This window comes from Patella vulgata, chromosome 8 (assembly GCF_932274485.2).
Source record: "Patella vulgata chromosome 8, xgPatVulg1.2, whole genome shotgun sequence".
NCBI classification, from domain to species: Eukaryota; Metazoa; Mollusca; class Gastropoda; family Patellidae; genus Patella; species Patella vulgata.
In genome coordinates this window covers 20,160,303-20,180,194 of record NC_065886.2, presented here as the reverse complement: position 1 = coordinate 20,180,194, position 19,892 = coordinate 20,160,303, and the positions used below count along the sequence as shown (strand labels likewise).

Genomic DNA, 19,892 nt, shown 5'->3' with positions numbered 1-19,892 from the left:
TTAGTATTATTGTAGTACCGTACTATCAGACTTCTTTTCTTGTTTGTTTTCTTCGTGATCACAATAACACTACAGAATAAATGGTTCTTACAACTTTATTGTTAAGCTGTAATGGCTTTGAAGGTTCCTCGTTCTCAATAATAATAGCTGCTAGGAATATCTGGGTAAGCTCTGCCCAGTCTCGCTCGACACCCTCTTTTATAACCCCCTAATTTCTTCACATCTTAGGTAGCCTTGAATAAACCTCTTGATTTCACAAGACCAGAGGAGGAAACATTACCTTATTTGGTCTACCAACCATAGGTCAATAAACAGATAGAATTTGATGGATATTTTGACAATGGTTATGATTTACCAAAATATCACTTTTTTTTTATGTATAACTATATATTCATATTCATGTTCATTAACTATGTGTGATTTGACACTATAAACAGAATGAAGCAACAATTTTTCAAAGATCCAATATTGTCTTAAGGACCAAAGTGCTACATTATATCTGGAATCTAACCTTTCAAATCAAATGGTGGATGGCAAGAAATAATCCAAGAAAAATCAACATCTTAAAGAATACACTAATGGGAAATTGGTGGATGACAACAAAGAAAATGAACATTTCATACAGGTAATCGATTTTTTTAAAAACAAACATCAGTATACAATAACATTTACAATATTTGTTATCAGACTTTCTTCATTTACTGGAGATATTATAATGGTGTTTGGGTCATCAATATTAAAACACTAATTTGATAATTTAATCAATATTAATTTCATATTTCTCATTCCAATGAGAAGATGTTTTCACAATGACTTTTGTCATAAACAAAGTCAAATAATAAACATTAAAGGGACTATCCCTTATTTGAACAGAGTCTCAAAAATAAAAGTCTGAGTATGTATGAAATTTAAACGCCAAAATATAGAGGAATGGTGTATTGACCGTATCTCAAAATTTCAGCTCAAAATATTGAGTCGTTTGAACGTGACCATCAAAACTGTTTATCCGGACACGTAACCCTTTTAAGATTTTGGGTCAATTTTTTCGTTGGGAGATCTGATAATCGATTCCCGTTCATTGAGAGGTCTATACAGTGAATGACCCAAATGCTGTACTTGATAATGAAAGGTCAATTTCACCTACACATTATTTTTATACAAAAAATGTCTGGTTTTATCTAGACACCGCATAATACAGCTTGGGACACCGGTCTACATTTCCAGATGAAGACTGACAGGTTTCAGTTATTTGAAAACTTATCACAAATATTGAGTTAGATTCTCGGCCCTTAGGTAGAGGATTTTAAGGGATTTTAAAACAAAATTAAACAGTTTTATTCTCCCAAAAATTATCGGGATTAGCCCCTTAAATCTGCATTGTGCAATAATTTCAAAATGATCAGACATTTTCATGGTTTTGTTCACTACTTCACAACTTTCCAATGTCCACCACAAATACAAGTTTTAACAAATCTTTGTTCCCAAGATTTTAAAATGGAGGAGTTTGCAGGGGCATTTAATAATGATGAGGATCCACAACGACAACATTCTCGAACTGGACCTGATGGTTTGATACCGAGATGGATCTGTCGTACAATGTCATATTTTTGTCGTGATTCTACTGTTGATTCTGGTATATACAACGCTCGTGTCTGCTGTAATGTGAAGAGAAAATCTGGCTCTTCACCTGTGGATAAAAATAATGGAAGCTGCTGAGAGAAGACGGAATAACTGTAATTCTCTCCACCAAAACTCTGTTTAATATCTGGTATAAGAACTTGATTTGGTAATAACAAACATTCGTCATTCAAAGTTTCATCATATTCAATATTTCCCTCTTTGCTGCATAGCCATGTTTTTGTTAAAAGTTTGAATAAGATGGACAAACAATCAATCTGTGATGTAGTTGTAAATACTGGTAAACACCCGGGGTTAATTAAACCCCAGATACGTATAATTACTAAGAGTTCACGTAAATTATTAAGTACAACAACATCACGTAGTAAGGATGATCCAGGGAAACTACAGTAACTCTGATATAAAGGTATAGATGATAATAGATGTAGACAGAAATTAGCTACCCATTGTATTAATGGCTGTAAAAACTGGAGAGACACTGAAATTAGAATTTTTATAATTTGAAAGAACAATCAAGATGGGACAATCAAACCATCCCCCCAGTGTACGACCACAATTACACAATCTTATTAAAATTAGATGTTATTTTTGTTTTTTTGGTTGGTCATTCCATTCACATCTAAAAATATGTTTTAAGTAATAGTTCTTTTGACCTCGAATAGACTGCCAATCAAAGCCTTTCAAAAGATTTCACCGAACTTTTGTATAACCTGTATATTAGGCAACACAAATAAAATAACTTGTTTCTCGGGCACCGCCCGCACGCAAAATTGGTTGCGCGTGCAGTCTATTTATTAGTCTTGATGAAAAAAAATAAATATGTAACGCCCGCCCGCACATCGACAAGCAAGTCGTAAAAAAAATATCCCGCATGTACCTACATCCGCCATACATGTATATCTATTCAAATGTATTAAAACTGATTCAGATGAACATGCTGTCTTTTTTATCCGAACAATGGCGAAGTTTGGCAGATTTGCCTTTTTTATTGATATCGAAAGAACCTCCATTTTGTATCACGTGATATTAATTACCTCCCCTGATAAACTAGAATTTGATTCGTGTTAAAAGTCATTGGCGACAATATTTCAATCATTCGATCGTAATCGGCTCATTATTGCCGGCTTCAGTCGGTCCTTGTTTGGAAAATCCTATTGATAAAATAATGAACCGTAGAACAGGTTAATTAATTATAGCTAAGAATACGATACGATGACGATAGTCGTCATAATGCATACCTTAGAATCTGGGTCATTATTAGCACATTTACGGTAGTTTCGATAATCCGGAAAATAATAATTGGATTACCGATTTGATGGTTTTACTGACCAGTTGTTAGTTAGATTTAAATAGTCATTCAATATAAACACCGGATAGAACACCGAATATCCTGAGAAACACACCGAATATCCCAAGAAACAGTATTTCCGGCAATCTCCAATACCGATGACACGGTGTGACATGCATTGGTTGGAATTCGGTAAATAATTATAAATAAACCGGCGATACTAGATTTAGTTTTAAATACTGTTTACCATGATTATTATTTTTGATACACCTGGTGAAAGAGGCTTAGTTTTTAAAAATATTGTTGTCTTTATGGAGGGCTATTACATAGTCGTATATGGAATTTTATTTTAAACCAATTTCAATTATGTGAATTAAATATGGAAAATTATTTTCCTTTCAGTCAGTGTTCAGTCTCAGTGTTTTAGTAGACTTGATTTTGGGTTTATGTTTTAAGTATGTACAATAAAGTTGAATATAACGGAAAGCAAAAACGTAAACAAGTAATGACTTTCTCATTTAAAAAAAAAAAAAAAGAAAGACCGCCCTCCCGCCCCAACAATTTTCAGCAATAGCCAAATTTTATTTTGCACCATCAATGAGTAAAAAAAAAAAAAGAAACCGCCCTCCCTCCCTACAGTTTCAGCTGTCAGTTGCCCGAGAAACAAGACATTTATTTTGTGTGGCCTTACTGGGGGAGAGAGAGAGAAATGGGGTTTAACGTCCACTCAACACAAACTAGGTCATTTCGGGACTAACATATGGTTTAATTTTATTTCAATAATTCGCTTGCACATAGGGGTCTTTAGCAGTGGGAGGAAACCGGAGGACCCGGAGAAAACCCACGAGATTGGACAGGCGACCCTACTCCTTGTCACGTACAACCGGGGATTCGAAACCACGCCAGTTGACTCAATGACAGGCCTTATGGTACCGCGCGCACGTGCTAACCATTCGGCCATCCAACCCCCTGTATATTACTGGAAAATGCCTTATAAAGAAATGTCTGTAGACCAAGTTGATACAGAAAACAAAACAAAATATTGGTATTATTGTTTTGTTTTTAATTATTTAATATCTAACAACTAATCTGTTCAAATTATAGCTACATTGTACATGTATGTATAAAGAAAATAATCAAATTTACAATGATCAATAAAGATAAGTTGCCAGGAAACGAAACATACGCCCACAGCAGCTAAATTGTCAGAGCGGTCAACAAGGGTTGTTGTATATTTATTCTTTTGTATATAATTAGGGGTATTTTTTTACAAAACAATTTCATACAGATCAGATTATAATTTTTGTCGTTTGAGGGTTCACAAGGTTCTACAAACTGAAACAAGGGCCTTAACTCTGGAAGTAATTTACAGAAATTGTTGAAATTCGACAGGCCTTTTCGCTTTACTAATTCAAATAATGCATATAAATTTCATACAGATCGGATTATTACTTTTGTCATTCGAACGTTCACAAGTTCAACAAAGTAAAACAAGGGCCATAATTTTAGAAGTAACTGATAGAAATTGCTGAAATTCAATAGGCTTCTTCATTTCACTAATTTAAATAATGCATATAAATTTCATACAGACTGGATGATAACTTTCATCATTCGAGTGTTCACAAGGGCCATTAATCTACAAGTAACTATTTGAAATTGCTGAAATTCAAGAGGATTCTTTGTTTCACTTAATTTAAATGATGCATATCAATTTTATACAGGTAAGGTGAAAATTTTCGTCATTTGAATGTTCACATGGTTCAACAAAGTTAAACCAGGGCGATAACTCTTAGACGTAATTATTGGATATTGCTGAAATTCAATAGGAGTCTTCGTGTCACTAATTTCAATGATCCATATAAATTTCATACAGATTGGATGATAACTTTTGTCATTAAAGCGTTTACAAGGTTCAACAAAGTGAAACAAGGGCCATAAGTCCAGAAGAAAAAAACAAAAATTATTGAAATTAAATAGGATTCTTCATCTCACTGATGTAAATAACATATGATAATTTTAAAATAATCGGATGATAAATGTTGTCTGTAAAGTATTCACAAGAAATTGTGGATGACAGACGTATGTACGTGCAGACGGGGTTGACGGCAATATACGATCACATTTCCATGTGGGTGTATAAAAATACAAGGTGACATTTTCTAGTTCACTTACTTTCAGAATTACCTCCCGCCTTTAAGGCTTCTACAATAAATTCTTCTGTATCAAGATTACGTATAACACTGTCTATATCAGCCTCTTTCTGACCTGTACAAACCATGGTAAGTTTTTCAGCTGGGCTCTACAACAAAAGAAAGAAGATAATTCAATCTAAACAATCAATGATTTGAAAAAATATGCCAAAAATCAACTGCCACTGATGTACATGTACATGTACTTTGTTTTCATCAATTATCTTTGCAATGATCAGAAAAAAAACCTCAAGTTAAAGTACTTTGGAAGATTGAATGACACTTTTAAATGCCCTTCCATGTGTAACAACAGAATTTAATCTTTTAGTTCATCAACCCCAATGGCTTACATGTATGTCTGTCGTCCATAAAAAATTAGTCATTTTCAACTTTGTTTGCCAAAGTGTTTGATGATTTCAACAATTCTGATCAAACTGGCTACGGTTATTCAAATTTGATCCAATGAAGTTGCTTAACCCCATAGCGATGCAGCAGAAGCATGTTGATTGGGTAAATTCATATATTTTCATCTTATCTCCTACACTATTTGATGGATTTCAACTAAATACAGTAAGTGTGTTTATCACATGTTGCTTGTCCTGAATTATTAGATTAAAGTTAGAGCAACCTGAGAGGGGTATGATTTAAACACTTGACTTCTCCTCCAAAAATGGTCCTTTGTTGTAGGCGCTCATACATTGTATTCTAATCAAGCGATATCTTCGATTAACACATAAATGTACTCTTAACCAGTGGTTGTTTAAGGTCTTTGTGCCTCTTGTTTTAATACCTCTCCAAAATAATCATTCCCATTTACTTTACCATATTTATCACAAATTATTTCATATCTGAATAATCATGAATCAAAATTACCTTATCTTGAGCTGACACAGTCTTTGGTCGAAGAATGCCTTTAAGAACTGAGGAGATGGAATTACATATAAGTAAGGCTCGACAATCAGCAGCTTTCTGTTGTCCATTATTAACAAAATTATACAGAGCCATCTGAAGAGATATTAAACGCATTCTAAGAAATTCCTGCATAGAGCCATGCTGTTTCTGGAAATTATCTGATAAACGCTGACATATCCCTTCCACCATACCTACAGAGGAAGAAAATTGTAAACTGATAACAAGCAATGATCTCTCAACTTGAATAATAAAAGATAGGTTGCCAGGCAACAAAACATACGCCCACATCAGCTAAATCGTCCGAGCAGTCGACAAGGGTTGTCACATAATTTTTATTTTGCAGGTAATTAGGGGAATTTAATAGACAATTTCATACAGATGACATTATAATTTTTGTCGTTTGAGGGTTCACAAGGTTCTAAAAACTAAAACAAGGGCCGTAACTCTGGAAGTAATCTACAGAAATTGTTCAAATTCGACAGGCTTTTTCGTTTTACTAATTCAAATAATGCATATAAATTTCATACAGATCGGATGATAACTTTTGTCGTTCGAACGTTCACAAAGTTCAACAAAGTAAATCAAGGGCCATAACTCTAGATGTAATTAACGGAAATTTGCTGAAACTCAATAGGCTTGTTCATTTTACTAATTTAAATGATACATATAAATTTCATACAGATTGGATAATAACTTTTGTCGTTAGAGCATTTACAGGGTACTACAGGGTGAAACAAGGGCCATAACTCTAGATGTAATTAACGGAAATTGCTGAAATTCAATAGGCTTCTTTGTTTTACTAATTTAAATGATACATATAAATATAAATTTCATACAGATCGGTCGATAACTTGTCGTTAGAGCGTTCACAACGTGCAACAAAGTGAAACAAGGGCCATAACTCCAGTAGAAATTAACGGAAGTTATTGAAATTAAATAGGCTTCTTCATCTCACTTATGCAAACAACATATATCAATTTCAAAACAATCAGATGATAAATGTAGTCTGTAGAGTGTTCACAAAAAATTGAGGACGATGGACGGACGGACGGACCAACGGCAATATACAACCACATTTCCATGTGGGCCAGGGATCTTAATCGGCTGTTTTTTGTCGGCTTTAGCCGATTGATCTTTAATCTAGCCGATTGGTAAAGCAATGAACCGGCCACTAAGGTATCACAAATCAATCTACTTTCGGCCGATTTACAATGAATTAATTATCAGGCCGATTGGTAAAACAATGAACCAGCCACTATGGTATCATAAATCAATCTACTTTCGGCCGATTACAAAGAGTTAATTATAACTCGTCGATTAAGAAACCCATCAAAGAGTCAATCATTACAATGAATACCTTCGGCTTATTTCATAAATAAACAACTTAATTGAGGTAATCATGCCAAGTACTTGAACGGCTCGCAGAATGACACCAGGAAACGTAAATGAGATTTAACTGAAGATAGTGATGGCGGCGTTGACCTTGAACTTCAAGCATGCACGTCGTCAATGGAAATTCCAAAAGCCGGAGATCCTCCCACGTCCAATATAGGTCAACCAAATTATTGGCAATAAAAGACCATATCAATCTGACAATCATACCTGCTCAGCAAAGAAAGACGATGGCAGAACAAAGAGTTTAATTCCCAAATCTATAAAAATTATATCAAACCGGGCGTTAATCCGAAATGCGTATTTCATAGCAAAAAGAAACATTGCCATCGAAAAATATGAACAATAATTGAACGATTTGACAGAACAGCAGGTACAGTGTACATGAAATGACAAAAAAATTATATCGTGATTTTAATTGTTGTGGTGAATTTATTTATTTAATATCCAGTGAAATTGAGAAAGAGATCCTCTCAGATATCCGAACTATTCCTGCTGCATTAAATCCCGACAATTGTATACTGGTAACACTAAAAATAAAACAAAACTCAATCACGACAATTGGCCACGTGACCTTTCGCACGCACAGCATATTTCCGAGTTCCGACTATATACGGAAACTGATTTGTTCTACTTTGTTATTTATATACTTTGTTATTTTTATATATATTAACATGTGCTTACGAATAATATAATTTAAAAAAACATTTGCATGTACTTGTAGTTTTTACTAATTCATAACTTGTGTTTAGTTGGATGAAAGCAAAAGTAGGAATATGCAATGCAAGTTGGTGAAATAATAATATGACTATTAATGTCGATATTATACCGATGTATGAATACAAGTATGCAATTATAAAGGTCTTGTTTATTCGGAGTTTCAGCTATTATTATCCTGAATACGTTATGCAATTAGTGAATTATGCAATTACTGTCGTGAATAGAGTATGCATAAACCAACATGTTTGTTGTTGAAAAGACGACTATCCGTTAGGCCTACCCGTGGCCGGTTCATTTTAAAATGGATTAAGAACCTGATGTGGGCTTATAAAAAGTTTGTCAAAATCCATACAATTAAATATTCATTTCACCAGAGTATGCTAATGTAATATTATTTTAAACTGTCCACTGTTAACAGCAAAATAACAATGATAAATATCATGCAGGACAATATCCTCTCAGAGTCTCATATTACAACTTGTCCTTTGACGAATCAAAAGAGCTGAAATTTACAGAAGCTACAAATAAATCATAGCAAAGAATTTTTTTTTAATCTGTTAAACATATTTGATCTCATACATGTATGTAAACGTGTTGGACAGCAACATTGGCCTTTAATGCATGAAAACCTAATCCACACAACACATTCAATTTCCAACCTTTTAAATTTTTGTGACCTTTATTAGAAACTAAACAATAAACTGATTCTCTTTGAGTAACGTACCTTGTTTAACTGCGAGGAAGATATCCCACCAATCATTGCCAATACACATCATATATTCCAACAATAGTATAACAATAGGTGCAGATAACTGTATAGGTCCTTCTCTCATATTAAATACACGGATCAACACCATTTTATTACCATTAACACCAATTAAACCACACCCAGATCCTGTTTGAATTAACGAATTCACATGGCTTATACTTCTAATTTTTTTATCCAATTTCTGTGGTCCAGACACTCCCAGAGATTCCAAGGTACACGAATGAATAGGTTGGATCGTATGTCTGTGAATTATTTTGATATTTCCATCTTTGTAAGTACAAGCAAAATACGACATGAAGCCAGGGGCATCAATATAGTTCTTTCCCATATATAAAATGGGTGTGGCAATACTTGTAAGCATGGAATTTGAGGTAAAAGTTGCTTTATGCATCCATTTTGGAGTTTTGTAAGAATAATCGGGTTTTGCATTCTGGAATATTCTACTTAAAGGCATCATTTGTTCCACTAATTGCCAAACCTCCACACAACTGTATCCATGACTACCAGCACAGACTAATAAGGTATCGGCACTGTCCCTATTCATGAAATTAAGATGTGTTATTTGAACCAGTTGAGTATCCTTATTGCTGTATTCCATTTGTGATTTCATGAAGAGACCTGGTCCGGGTTTTGATGTTACTGTACATGTTATATGTTGTATGGTGATGTTGATGTAGAAACACAGTACAGTAGTAGATATACTGCCATCAGTAACAACAAGTACCACTTCACCAGTGGTATTAAAGGCTATATCAACTTGAGTTAAGCGTATATGACCAGAAGCTAGACTAGTTTTACTAGTTATAATATGGGGGTCTTGATCTTGCAATAAGCCAACACTAACCTGAAAAAGTCATTTTAATATTCTAAAATTAGGTTATAACATTTTCCTACAGACTTGTTCAGAGAGCAATGAGTGCAGTTACTGACAAATTTTTTCCAACCACCATAGGTATCTCTGACTAAATCCAAGAAAGTAAGGAGTGATTTTTCTGCGAAACAGGACAGAGTACGGCTTTCATATGGTCAGTCAGGGATTCAAATAGGGGATGACTAACTGAAATCTGTTTACCAACACACAAAACACCTATCAAGATGTTGTTAGGAAGGAGATATGAACTATTTTAAAAGTGGAAGATCGTTTTTATTAATTATATTCAATATGAATTGAAAATCTCAAATATTTCTTCAAAAAATAGCATATTGACTTGGCAACACCAGTAAATTGTCTATTTGTTAAATTCTGAAAAATATTTCCAGCTTAATACCACTTTAGGTTGATTATTATTGGATTAGACTGAACTTACTAAACCACTACTTGATACAGCTATCCATCCATCCATTGGTTTCCGTCCAAAATTACTAACACTAGGAGTTATACGATTCCTTAAAAACTTTTCATTATACATAACAGCATCTTTCTTATCTGGATTAAACATTACCTATAAACAAAACATTCAAGCCATTTAGTTTTATATAAAACAAATATGGTTAGAAGAATCACATTGTGTGGTCAAAGAGGAATTTGATCCATTCTCAATTGATTTTTATATTGTTTTAATCATTCTATAGGATCCAGTAAACAAATTTTATGGAACTGAAAGGAATATAACGTCTTATTAATATGCCAAACATGGTAATGTGTGCAAATTGGGGTACAAATTTTGCCTGGATGTGTTTGCTCGTTCAACTTACACTCAATCTTTAATAGGCGACAAAAATTTATATTTTGGACCTTTATTTAATGTTCCATTCAAGCGACTAGACACTTACTTTTCTGACCTAGACAAGTGTTAAACGCTAAATAGTCCTGGAAAGTCATATAGGTTGAGCATTAGACATCAGTTAAGATTATCATTTTAATCAAAGAAATGAAATGTTCTGTTCCAACCTACCTGTATGCCATTATGTAACCATGCCACTTTAATTATTTCTTCTCCTTTTAAACAAGTTGAACCAAACAATTTCCATTGACTAAGTACATGATCCTTAAAGAAATTTAAACAAATTCGTAAGACAAAATCCATTTAGAACTGATGAATATAATGAAGAACAAAATGAAAATTTCCTTCAAATTTGATATTCTAAATACTACAAAACAAGATACTAATGAGACAAGAAGGCAATCAACCATTTTGTCTTAAAGTACCCAATAATTTCATTCATAATCTTTTATTATGTGATTTATTGAGCAGTTATCCCTATTAATCTATTAGATTTTTTAAAAACATGGGGAGAGAAACATGATTTAAGGTTGACTCACCAGGAATTAGGTCACTTTGGGTAACATAATATGCTACATTTGATTTCAATAAACTGCAAGTAGGGGACTTAAAAAGAGGGAGAAATGTGAAGATCCTTGAGAAAACCCATGAATTTAGGCAGTCAACCTGAACCAAATTCATTACACCTGCATAAATGAATGGTCTTATAACTAGTGCACAGTCACATACCCCCACCCATTGATGTTTTTTTTTAAATAGAACTTACCGGCATTGTCCATACTTGAAACATACCCTGGGTATTGATGACAAGGAGTTTAGAACCAGAAGTATCCCAGAGTATATAAGATATAGGTATATTACCAGTAGTAACAGTATATACATCCCATGGTTTATCTAGATCTAATACACATACTTTATACTGGATTTCATACAGGTAACAATCACTGAAAATATACACAATCAAACTTCATCATATAATACTTTTTTATCAAGACCCAAACATTTATTTAGAAGTCTTTAAAACATTGACGTGCCAGAATAAAGTTTAATAGAATTTGAGACCTTACACAATCAAAAGTACTTTTATTCCAAAAAAAATTCCTAGTCCAAAAATGGTTGCATCAATCAACACTATTACCACTAACTTTGTGTCTATTACACAAATACGGTAATAATAATTAGGCTATCTTTTTCGTACAAACCAGCCCATTCTACATGAATTTTTTTTTCTACACAAATGTACTTAATATTACATAATATCAACAATTTATTTTGGACCAAAATCAAAGAAGAAATGAAATGGGATTTAATGTCCTACTTTACTGCACCATCTGGGCTATTGAAGACATTCAAATCAAAGATGGAGTACCCATTTATATCAGTGGAAAAACAAAATGGTTAATGTTGGTAAAGCATAGAATGAAAGAAAAATACTGTAAGTCTCTCAATGTGAAGAGCTTGTTTTCTAAGAGTAGTATTAATAATCCAGTTTGCTCAATGAATGTGTTATTGTGGCGATACATTTAATATTGGTTGTTATTCTATACACCCAGCATGTACATGTATAGTGCAAAAGATTACTCAAATAAAAAACCAAAGATATGATACCATGAACATGCCACAAGTTAGACCTTCACCCTATTATCAAATCCATGCACTGACCTACATGTACATGTACTTAAGGCAAAATATATCTTATGTGTTCCTTGAATTCACTGCAAATTCTGTGCCAAGCTGTACAGTTAATTAAAATATTTTCCATTACTGTAAATGGCTTGTTGCCTTTGGATTGACAAAATCTCTAACTGTATAAAACAAATCAAGTGATGTAGAGCTAAATTTGTAAATACTGAATGCAGAATAAAATTGTCATATTAATGTAGAATAGCTGTACAGTAAATGATGACACAAACTCTATGTTTGAAAACAAGAAAGTCTCATTCACAACACCTAGCCTTATTACTGGTGGGTCTTGATGGGATTTCTTTTGTGTTTTTAAAAAATTAAAACCTCTTTGATTTAGGCTAAAAATAAAATACCAAATTGGGTTAATCGGATTTTGATTATCGCTGGGACAAGCTCCATATGAATGCAATAAGTGGATCTCAACAATGTCTTTATCTGGTTTCTTGTAATTTTAAGATAAACAGCATTTACTAGATAATTACATCATCATTAATTAGCTCACATTAAGGTCTTGTTTTGCAGCACTTTGATCTAAGTATTTTGGTGGAATTTTTATATAGAAAGCATATGATGAATCAATTTCAAAACTTGTAAGTACATGTAAGGACTAAATGCATATGGGTCAATCAGTTGGTTATCCCCAAACAGATCGTCATGGCAGCAGATATGCACATATCAGTGGTGACTGGCTACCATGACACTCAAACTATGCATGTTGTGTTGAACACCATGAAATGTATAGATATGTTACGTGCCAAAGTTCACAAAAATATCAAATTTCTACCAAGACTACAAGTCAGAGCATGTCAAACCAGTTTGGCTTTAAAGTATTTTTTCTTCTCACTTCTGACCTATATATGAGAACTTTGTACTATATTTTAAGGCTACAAACTCAGTTCACTATAAAGTTTATTCAATTCACTACAAAATGATACGATAACAGCTAAATGTATTTCTTTTTTTTTAACTAGCAAAATTTTGACCTTATGGTCAGTATTATTAAAGTGTAAACAATGATATTTTTTTTTATCTGATGGGCTAGTTCTATCACTTTTCAGCTTTGTTTTTTATGTTATACATTTTTAACCAGCGGCTGCCAGGCAGGATATGCCCACATTTTGCAAGAGATGGATAGAGAACAAGCTAAAACAAAAAGTGATTTTTCATGCAATCAAGGGCCATAATTTAGGAAGTTACGATCAGATATGTGCTTATATTGACAGGAGCCAAGATCTTTGGGTTATAGAGATATATTTCAAGTTTCATCAAAATCGGATCAAAACTGTGGCTTCTAGAGGGTCCACAACCTTGATACATGTATACCATATATTTACACTATTTGCGAACGAGAGGCGGCGATTTGTCCGGCAGTTTTGGTCTGATTTTCACGAAATTCGAACTCCGCTGTCATTAGGGTGTAACAGTGTTATATTCAAACATTTTTGTTTAAATCGGATAATAATTGTGACCTCTAGAGGGACCACAAGCTAAAAACGTGATTTTTCGTACAAACAGGGGACATAATTCAGGAAGTTACAATCAGATATGCACAAATATCAAAACGAACCAAGATCTTTGCGTCATAAACATGCATTTCAAAATTGTGATCTCTAGAGTGTCCACAAGCTAAAAACGTGATTTTTCGTACAATCAGGGACCATAATCCATGAAGTTATGGTCAGCCATATGCCAATATCTAAAGGAACCAAGATCTTTGGGAGATAGACCTATAAATTTTTAAGTTTCGTCAAGATCGAATAAAAATTGTTACCTGTAGAGTGTACACAAACAAATTGTAGATGGACGGACGGACAGGGGCGACAACAATATACGCCCATATGAAAATGTGGGCGTATAAAAACATGGACTGCAAAACAGACATGACCACTGTATAGATTATGGAACCTCCTTTTCAGTGAGGTATGTGAGCCAGGTTATACATAATGGCAAGGTCTTCAAAAGATAAGTCAGAAGCAAAACATCAATCAAATCAAACTAGCGTAATACACAAAGAATCAGGCTATTTTCTCTAATTAACTAGATCGTTCTGTTTAGTTTTATACAGTTATTTATTAACACAATGATTATTGTAAATTATCAAAATCATGTCAATACACATGGTAAAGAACAGTCCCCCTGCCCCCCCCCCCCCAATACCCACAATTTTTACCGTACTAATGCAGGGGTTTCAATAAGTGGGTAAAGTTACTAAAGTATGAAAGAAGGTGAAATTTTTCTCGCGAGCCAAAGCATCACTAACACAAATTAAATGTAGAATTAGTACAAGATAAAACTAGTGAAAAGGTTTGAAAACTCAAGATTCAGCGACCGTGTATGAAATTTGGTGCAGTCAATGAAAATGGATAGATCTAACTGTAAACAATCCCTTTGTCAACCTATTTTCTAGCTATACCAGTACATCAATGTATCATAGGCTATCAAACTTATTTTTTTTTATTTTATCAAATATGCCTTGCAAAATGCTATTTGCAGGCGTCTAGAAAGATACTTTGGTGTCACCTATCTTCATTATTTTCGCTGACAAATAATAAACAAACAAGTACTAAAGTGAATTACAATCAAAATTAACTTTAAAATATATTAATAAAAGTAAAAGCCTTAGCACAATTACTCAGAGCTGAAATGGAATCGGGACCAACAGGTCGGTAGAACTACATGTAGAGTAGGCCTAAATATTTTTGAGAACCGAGACTAGCAGTGTATATTATAGTCTATAAGCTGTTTTTTATGGTGGCTGATAGTGGCCATGTTAAATCTCGCCATTTTCATAACGCGACAACACGACATCACGACAGTATTGACGCAATCATACGACACTTTATTCTGTCGAATCATTGTGTTATTTTTATCGTAACGTCGAGGTGTCGACTTATTGTCCTGGTCTCTTTCTACAAGTCACAAAAATACAGCTGTACTCATTACATCATATATAGGCCTAAGTAGTAGATTTGATAAATATAAAAGAGATAGTAGGAAAACGTTGATTAATTATTTGTTTTCTCAAAATAATGAAACATTTTGTGTCCACAAGTGAATTATATTTGGTATTATATTTAAAAAATCTAGAATTACAATAGCAGGACCAAAGTGAGTTAATTCCTTGAAGAAAAAGTGGTGTCGGGAGGTATCGAACAAGTAAGCATTCATTGCCATGTGTACGACACCCACCAATATTTATAGATGACTGGAGCGATAGTTTAAAAATGATTTCAGAAGACAGGGTGGGAAGGGGATTGTAAAAAAAACAAATCGGGTCACATTCTTTAAAATCACAGCATTATCATAGTGCAGCACGTCACCCCAATAGTTGCAGGAGTTTTTTTTTTTTTGAATGAGGTGGAGAAAACGATTCGCAGCCTGTCATTGAGTCAACTGGCGTGGTTTTGAATCCTCGGTTGTACGTGACAAGGTGTAGGGTCGCCTGTCAAACCTCGTGGGTTTTCTCCGGGTCCTCCGGTTTCCTCCCACTGCTAAAGACCCCTACGCGCAAACGATTTATTGAAATAAAATTAAACCATATGTTAGTCCCGAAATGATCTAATTTGTGTCGAGTGGACGTTAAACCCCCTCTCTCTCTCTCTCCCATTTGACATCACTAATGGGATTGAGGCCTAGATGAGTAAAAATAGGCCCAGTAATATCTTCAACTATGAACACACTCTAAAAGCCTCATACCCCCCCCCCCCACGTCACCCAAATAGATGCAGGAGTTTTTTTATGAGGTGGAGAAAACGATTCGCAGCCGTTATTGACCTTAATCGCATATAGGCTTGCATCCCTTTGACATCACTGATGGGATTGGGGCCTAAATGAGTAAAAAAAGGCCAAGTAATATCTTCAACTATGAATACACTCTAAAAGCCTCATACCCCACCCCCCGTCTCTTATTTAGTTTTACAAATAATTCCAGAATCAATAAAATGGTATCAATGATGTTTGATACAACTGGAAAATAATATGTCAAAAATTGATTAAACATGAGAAATATTATTACATATTGAATCCGTATCAGTGATAACGTACATTTACTCAATATGTTCCTTCCAATGGATCATCATTTAACATGAAACAAGGAAAGCAGCGATCGAAGAAAAAGATTTAAAAACACACACATTTCAATATGACAGTAGTGATTCGATCATGCATTTACATTCGAGAGTGTCATGCTTTCTTTGAAAGTAATGATTGTGCCAAATTTGAACAAAGTCAGTTTACATTCGCGGCCTATAGGTAGAGTGTTGACAGATCAAACGTACAAAAAAACAAAGAAAAAACCAGACCTATAAAAATATATTTCTAAAACTCTTTTAATTTTGAAATAATATTGTTTTCGCGTGTGCTAAATGTTTCAGCGAATACATGTAGTTACAGAAAGGGTCTTGTAGATTAAGACTATAGCGCATGTGCAGTTTCAAACTTCCGAGACGACAAGTCGATGATACGACAAAACCAAACTGTCGTATCATCGACTTGTCGACTTGTCATCTCGGAAGTTTAAAACTGCACATGCGCTATAGTCTTAATCTACAAGACCCTTTCTACAACTATTCGCTAAAACACTTATCACACGTGAAAACAATATAATTTCAAAATTAAAAAAGGTTTAGAAAATATATTTTCATATATCTGTTTTTTTTTAAGTTATACCCTCTGGTATAACTACAGACTGCGGAACTAGATGTTCAAATTTGGCATAATCATTACTTTCAAAGACAGGATGGCATGAAATGAAATGAGATGGGGTTTAACGTCCTACTGTTCTCTCCTAAGCTGGGCTAAAGACGACGGGCATACGCCATACAGTGTGCTATGAGGGAATTTTGCCCGGGAAGCGGCGCTACGGCCCGCTCTTATATCGAAATCCAACTGCCAAGGGATCTTTTACGTGCACGCCAATGTGTACACGGGACCTCGGTGTTTCGTCCCATCCGAACGACTAGACAGCTGTCATTGTCAGGCACTCCGTCCTGCATCACTGACAAGGGGGAACCACGTCGGTAAATCTTGATGAATTTTGTCGGCCAATGCAGGGATCGAACCAATCTGTGAAAAAAGTCGTCTGTTTTCAACACCTGCAATCACGTCACGCGGTGTCAATCATTGGACCAATGGCGCGTGCATTGTTTATATAAGACGTAACTGCTTCGGGTAGAATGATGCCTTTTACTCATTTTAATACCCATTTACGCTACATAGGAAATATTTTTTACCTACAAATACTTCAAATGTCTTTATTTATTTTTCTAATACATAAAAAAAAAAATTTTAGAATTAAATTTGTCGGAGGAATAATGTTAATATTGGGGACTCATTAAGTCGCATCGATGTCATTCTTATCAGAGGCCTAGCGAATATTCACTTCTGATCAGTGTGGGATCGAACACCCGACCTCCAGGCTAGCTAGCCAGCGTCTTGCCCACGTAGCCACGCGATCCTCTGAAAGGATGATACTCTCGGGTGTAAATACATGACCGAACCACTACTGTCATATTGAAGACGGGCATACGCCATACTATGAGCGAAATTTTGCCAGGACAGCGCACTATGGCCTACCATTATATCGAATTCCAACTACGTTTCGATAAATATACTCTTATCGTTATCAAGCACAATGATAACGATAAGAGAATACTTATCGAAACGTTGTGCTTGTGTATAATAAAACAGTGATTGTTGTCCCATATAACTGTGTCAGTTTTGTTTTTTTATTTATAGAAGGGTCTTGTAGATAAAGACTATAGCGCATGTGCAGTTTTAAACTGGCGATAAGTCGATGATACGACAGCACGACAAAATCACACGATCTTACGACAAAATCACGCGATCTTACGACAGAACAAACTGTCGTAAGATCGTCTGATTTTGTCGTATCATCGACCTTATTTTGTCGTGCTGTCGTATCATCGACTTATCGCCACGACAAGTCGATGATACGACGGTACGACAAAACACTAAACTGTCGTATCATCGACTTGTCGTCTCGGAAGTTTAAAACTGCACATTGCACATGCGCTACAGTCTTAATCGACAAGACCCTTTCTATAACTATTCGCTAAAACACTTGGCAAATGTGAAAATAATATAATTTCAAAATTAAAATAGTTTTAGAAAATATATTTTTATAGGTCTGTTTTTTTTTTCTCGTTTTATCTGTCAACACTTTACCTACAGGCCGCGAATCTAGATGGACTTTGTTCAAATTTGGCACAATCATTACTTTCAAAGAAAGGATGACACCCACGGATGTAAATGCATGACCGAACCACGACTGTCATATTGAAACTTGTTTTTTAAAATCTTTTTTTTCTTCGATCGGCTGCTTCCCTTGTTTTCAAGTTAAATGGTGATCCATTGGAAGGAACATTTTGAGTAAATGTATCATTGATACGGATTCGAAATGTAATATTTACTACCCTATGTTGTTTAATCAATTTTAGACACATTAATTTCCAGTCGTATCAAACATCATTGATAGGGACCTGCCATTTTATTGATTCCGAAATTATTTGTTAAACAAAATAAGAGGGGGGGGGGGTGCGTAGGGGACTTTCGGAGTGTGTTCGATACCTACCGACACCACTTCTTATTCAAGGAATTAACATAGCTGACTCACTTTTGTCCTGTTATTATAATTCTAGATTTTTTGAATATAATACCAATAATTCAATTTTGGGCGCAAAATGTTTCATTATTTTGAGAAAACGAATAATTAATCAACACTTTCCTATTATCTCTTTTGACGAGTCTTATTGTATCTAATCCGATGTAATGAGTGTAATGAGTACAGCTGTATTTTTGTGACTTGTAGGATAAAAATAACACGATGATACGACAGAGTTAAGTGTCGTATGATTGCGCCAATACTGTCGTGATGTCGTGTTGTCGCGTTGTCGCATTATGAAAAGGGCGAGATTTAACATGGCCACTATCAGCCACCATAGTTTTTATAGTTATTAGTACAAAACAAAAATTTATTTCATTATATTAATAATGTGGTGTCTAGTAATAGTATATAAGTCAATTACATTTTAATTAGAAAATAAACATATCGCTGAACAACACATTTCAACTGTACTATTTCTCACCGAATAGACTAATTAATACTTTGACGTAATAGATAGCAAATTACACATGTATTAGGCCATTTATTAATTAAGTGAGTCAATTGAAGTGGAGGTAATGTAAATAATGTAAATAATGTCACGTGATGCGACTATTTTGAAGCCTGGCACCGTACCGGTTGTTAATATTTTGGACAGTTGGTCGACTAAATGCAAAGATATTTCGGCAGGAAAGACACGAATGACTCTGTTCTTCTATATTCCAATCCCTGGAACGTGGAATGCTTCGAAAATCAACATTATAAACCAATTCCATCTTGCAGAATGTTACTTTGTCTTCAAAAACACAATAACAACTTGAACTTTCTATTTTGCACAAAGCGCCCCATTAGCCATTTCCGGTTTCTAATCTCGCGGACCTACGTAAAACCACGTGAACTAACGCAGGTGCGTGTTGACTAGGTTATCCAGTTCAAAATAGACATAGGCATT

At 34.5% G+C, this 19,892-nt stretch overlaps 1 protein-coding gene across 1 annotated transcript; it reads right to left on the bottom strand.

Moving 5' to 3' along the window:
• Window positions 1–79: 79 nt before the first annotated feature.
• On the bottom strand, window positions 80–19,801 carry LOC126830148 (mediator of RNA polymerase II transcription subunit 16). The gene is made up of 8 exons (XM_050560423.2): window positions 19,577–19,801; window positions 11,399–11,576; window positions 10,804–10,896; window positions 10,216–10,350; window positions 8,864–9,752; window positions 5,989–6,218; window positions 5,099–5,225; window positions 80–2,116 (listed from the first exon to the last, which is right to left on the bottom strand). Exons 1-8 carry the CDS (start codon window positions 19,714–19,716, stop codon window positions 1,425–1,427), a joined length of 2,484 nt encoding a protein of 827 aa, XP_050416380.1. The 5' UTR covers window positions 19,717–19,801; the 3' UTR covers window positions 80–1,424.
• Between the last annotated feature and the right edge of the window lie 91 nt (window positions 19,802–19,892).

Excerpts from the sequence above, each read along its gene's own strand:
- LOC126830148 (XM_050560423.2), bottom strand. The coding sequence starts at position 19,716 with ATGGAATTGGTTTATAATGTTGATTTTCGAAGCATTCCACGTTCCAGG. Across the intron at positions 11,577-19,576 it reads GTCCAAAATATTAACAACCG|TGATTGTTACCTGTATGAAA; the intron begins GTACGGTGCCAG and ends GTATATTTTCAG. Across the intron at positions 10,351-10,803 it reads GGTTACATAATGGCATACAG|GTAATGTTTAATCCAGATAA; the intron begins GTAGGTTGGAAC and ends TTTTGTTTATAG.